At 48.8% G+C, this 4,349-nt stretch overlaps 1 protein-coding gene across 1 annotated transcript in view; it reads left to right on the top strand.

Annotated features, from left to right (window-relative positions):
- UNC13A (unc-13 homolog A) overlaps positions 1 to 4,349 on the top strand; it is a 60,489-nt gene that overhangs the window by 23,916 nt on the left and 32,224 nt on the right. Inside the window, 6 exon segments of the mRNA XM_006904285.2 lie at positions 1,321 to 1,367; positions 3,163 to 3,241; positions 3,382 to 3,387; positions 3,819 to 3,890; positions 4,162 to 4,346; positions 4,348 to 4,349. The exon segment at positions 4,348 to 4,349 is cut by the window's right edge and continues 27 nt beyond it. Of these exon segments, the coding sequence (XP_006904347.1) occupies positions 1,321 to 1,367; positions 3,163 to 3,241; positions 3,382 to 3,387; positions 3,819 to 3,890; positions 4,162 to 4,346; positions 4,348 to 4,349 (391 nt within the window).

The following is a 4,349-nucleotide window of genomic DNA, read 5'->3' as shown; positions in this document are numbered from 1 at the left end:
TGGAACCTGGAGCTAGGTAATGGCTACAGCCATGTCAGAAGGGAAGAATGAAGGTTGGGGACAGGAGTAGAGATAAAGGTTAAGGCAGTAGTCAGAGATCAGATGTCAAAGTTAGAATTGTTGTTAGGGAAAAAGGTCAGTGTTTGGGATCATATTGAGTGTCAGTGTCAGGGCTGGAGAAAGGTCTGAGGTCAGGTCAGTATCAGAGAAGGAATTTGGTGAAAGATACAATTAGCATCAGGGCCAGGGTGTTGACTGTTCAGATGGGCAGCAGGATTGGAAACATTCACTTATTCCTTCAGTCATTCAACCCACTCTGGCCTGGAGATAGAGTAATGTTTTTTTTTATCCAGGGGGAATTTCCAAGATGGGGTGAAACTGGCAAGAGGAGATCCTAATCACACTCCCAAAGTCTTCATCCAATAGCAGAGCCACAGAAATTTCAAGTCAAATTTTTTATCAGTTTTAAAATAGAATTTTATTTTTTGACTAAATAATATTTTCACGTAGTTCTAAATTCAAAAGGTAGAAAAGATCGTGCAATGAAAAGTCTATTGAATGACTTTCACTATATTAGCAAATTAAGAGAAAAAAAACAGTAGCTACCCTTGTAATGGAACTAGTGACATGACAAGAAAAATAAATGTGGGCAGGCTCTCTGAGTTTCATAGATGGGTCATAAAACAAATCCATGGCAATCAGGAAAAGTCCTTGTAGGAAGTGACACTTAAAGTATTCAAAGTACTTTCATATTATTTCAGAAGAGTGTGCTGGACCCTCCCCAGCCCCCCTCCAACCCTGCCACCCTCTAGTTGCATGGCAGATGAGGAGTATCCACCCTATTCTGAGACCTGAATGAAAAGTGGAGGCTGGTTGGGTGCAGAAGGTGCCGGGCATACAAACAGGTGCACAGCTTGGGCAAAGGCCCTGTTGCACAAGAACAAACGAGCAGGTGAGGCTGCAGTGAGTTTAAGAAATGACAGAATCTTATGAGTGTTTGAACTAGCCTCTGCGAATGCCAGGAAACTATAGATGCATGAACTCTTATTGGAATGATGCTAACACATCCCCAGGTTTGACAGATGAGGAGATCAACATCCACTGAGGTTGGTGGCAGAGAGGACATCCTCTCTCCCCATCTTACAGATAGACAGACTGAGGCCCAGAGAAAGCCATTGAGTTCCCTAAGGACACACAGTGAGGACTACGACCCAGGTTTCCTGACTCCTGGCCCAAAGGGGAGACAGAAGTGGGTGTGGAGCCTGCCTTGCCCTGGGAAGGGGCAGCCACACTGACCACATCTGTCTGTCTGTCCCACAGGCCAGGGGAGAAGGAGAAATGTCCAAATCCCTGTGGTTCAAAGGCGGGTAAGTAATGGAGCTTCAAGGGTTGGAGGAAGTTTTGAACCCAGAGCCCAAAGCTGGTTTACACCATAGCCTCAGCCTAGAAAGGGCAAAGAGAGGTTCCATTTAGACAAGGCACAGACTAGGCATGGGTGAAATAATGGAACCACTGTCATAGGCATTCAGAGCCAAAGATAGTAACATGTTGAACCCTCACAACAAACCCATTAGGGGGGGCTACTATTCTATTTTACAGATGGGGAAACTGAGTCCCGAGAGGTACATGCCTTCGCCAAGCTACTTGCATAATTCAAGACTGCTTCCCCCTAGTAATAAATATGAGATAAAGTCCATTTTCCTGCAATGCCCATCTGCAACCCTGGAGTGAACGTTTTGCTTTGATTCTGCTTTTAAATCTCCCAGATTCTTGCTACGGATGCTGGCACTTTTGTTAACGATAGTCGTTTGGTCTTAAATGGAGCATTTTGTCACATCTAACTTAAGTTACTACTTTTCAAGGGTGTTTTTGCAGCCTTTGGATGGCGAAAAGATATTTTTTAATTACACTAATGTTTTAAAATAGCAGCAGGAGAGTGACATTCTCCCCTTGTGGGTCCTTTGCCAACAGAGTCAGGGAGACAGGAGCTGTGACTCCCAGATGAGCAGGTGTGCTGGGCAGGGAGCCCTGGAAGCAGCGAGTGAGATGGGGGTTTCTGTGCTTGTGATTAATGGAAGAAGCTCTCTCAAGAGACACTGGTGTGGCAGGCTGGGTCAGGTGGAGGAAGCTTATGCAGAGATGTAGTTCAGGAGTGGCCAGGCCTCTGCCTGATCCTGCAGGGGGCGCTGGAGCACAAATCACACCCCGGAGCTTATCCAAAAGTCTTTGGCAGCCAGGCACCTCTCTCATTGGCCAGTGAGAACCTTCTGGAGAAGAGCCACAGCTGAACCTTCTCTGGGATGAGTGCACCTCTCAGTAAAGTGAATTTGGACAAGCCTGTATGGCGTCTGCCACAGCACTCATTCAATCCTCCAGCTACTGTGAAACTGCCAAGAGACAAGAACACAAACACGATTTCCAGTTCCCTCATTCCCATCGAAGTTGAAATCACTCCTTCCAGGACTGATTTTCAATAGACGCGTGTGTTTCCAATTTTGAGCATAAAGAAAGGTTTCATTGATACTTTTGTATATTATTTAGGTTTGCTTTAATTCAAATTTTCATTAAACGTGGACACCTGCATCATCTCCCCAGCTCCCAGACGAGGAAGTTGAGGCCCAGTGTCTTCATTTCCTGGGGCTGCTGTGACAAACAACCACAAACAGGGGGCTTAAAACAACAGAAATTTATTCTCTCACAATTCTGGAGGCTAGAAGTCCAAAATCAAGGTGTGGGCAGGACCACACTCCCTTGACACCTATAGGAGAAAATCCTTCCTTGTCTTTCCAGCTTCTGGTAGTTATTGGCAATCCTTGGTATTCCTTGGTTCGTAGATGTATCACTCCAATCTCTGCCTCCATTGTCACACCACAGTCTGCTTGTGTGTCTCTTTTTTTATAAAGATGCCAGTTATATTGGATTAGGGCCCACCTTACTCTAGTATGAGCTCATCTTAACTAATTGCCTCTGCAATGACCATATTTCCAAATAAGTTCACATTTTGAGGTCCTGGGGATTAGGATTTGAATGTATCTTTTTGGGGGACACAATTTAACTCTTAATACCTGGGGAGATCACATATCCTGCCCCACCCTCGAGTGATGTCTAATGGAAGAAGGGCGACTTCCTTGGGCCCTTGACGTCCCTGTGTGTGTCTTGCAGCCCAGGGGGTGGTCTTATCATCATTGACAGCATGCCTGACATCCGAAAGAGGAAGCCCATCCCACTCGTGAGTGACCTGGTGAGTGCCTGAGCCCTCCCTTACCCCAGTGCTCAACCTGTACAACTGCCCATGGAAGACCTGGGGCTGGGGTCTAGCAAGGCATTCTCTGGGACTAACATAATTTGATTTCTACCCTATGTGCTGCGTGGACACTTCAGGCCATGGTAAGTGATGGTGACCTGGGCCCCTGAGTCTCCTCTTCGGACCCCTCCACTGGGATCTTCCAACTGGCCCCCAACCCATGGGTTCCGGGGAGGGGAACTTACCATGTCTTACAGTTCACGGGTCGGGGAGAGAGCAGGTAACTTCCAACCTTGGTTCACGGTGTGCCTGGTGACCATGGTCAAGTCCATGGTGGTGGGGAATGGGTCAGTCAGGGTTGTGGGGCTGCTTGCCTTCCTGGAAGTTCCCTTGGTCATGTCCCAATTCTTTGCTGGTTCCTCTCCTGCTGTTGTGAACTGTGTCCTGTTCATCGTGGCTGTGACTTGACCCCATGGCTGGTGGCCCCAAACCATGGCTGTGGATTCTGCTCTTGGTGACAATCCCATGGGTGTCAATCAACTCTGTGACTCCCTCGGTGTCTTCCCCACCCCAGTCCCTGGTCCAGTCCAGAAAAGCGGGCATCACCTCGGCCTTGGCCTCCAGCACTTTGAACAACGAGGAGTTGGTGCGTGGGGTACCTCCCCCTCCCCTGGTTGTAAGGTGGGCTGGGTTGGGGGCTCCTGGAGGAAGAGGAGGAGGGTATGGCAGAGACAGGCACTACTCACTTCAGAGACCGATAGCGCAGCATCGCGTTAACACCCTCTTCACCCAAGAACCCGTGGGGGTGGCAGAGGGACTGGAACTTGACTATACTCTGCACAGGATGAGAGTGAGTCAGGACAGCACCCCCAGGTGAGGGCTCTGTGCCCCATACCGCACCCTCCCCCTCCCTGCAGAAAAACCACGTTTACAAGAAGACCCTGCAAGCCTTAATCTATCCCATTTCGTGCACGACACCGCACAACTTCGAAGTCTGGACGGCTACCACGCCCACCTACTGCTACGAGTGCGAGGGACTGCTGTGGGGCATCGCGCGGCAGGGCATGCGCTGCACCGAGTGTGGCGTCAAGTGCCACGAGAAGTG

Source organism: Pteropus alecto, unplaced genomic scaffold (genome assembly GCF_000325575.1).
Source record: "Pteropus alecto unplaced genomic scaffold, ASM32557v1 scaffold160, whole genome shotgun sequence".
NCBI classification, from domain to species: Eukaryota; Metazoa; Chordata; class Mammalia; order Chiroptera; family Pteropodidae; genus Pteropus; species Pteropus alecto.
This window is presented reverse-complemented; position numbering and strand designations above follow the sequence as displayed.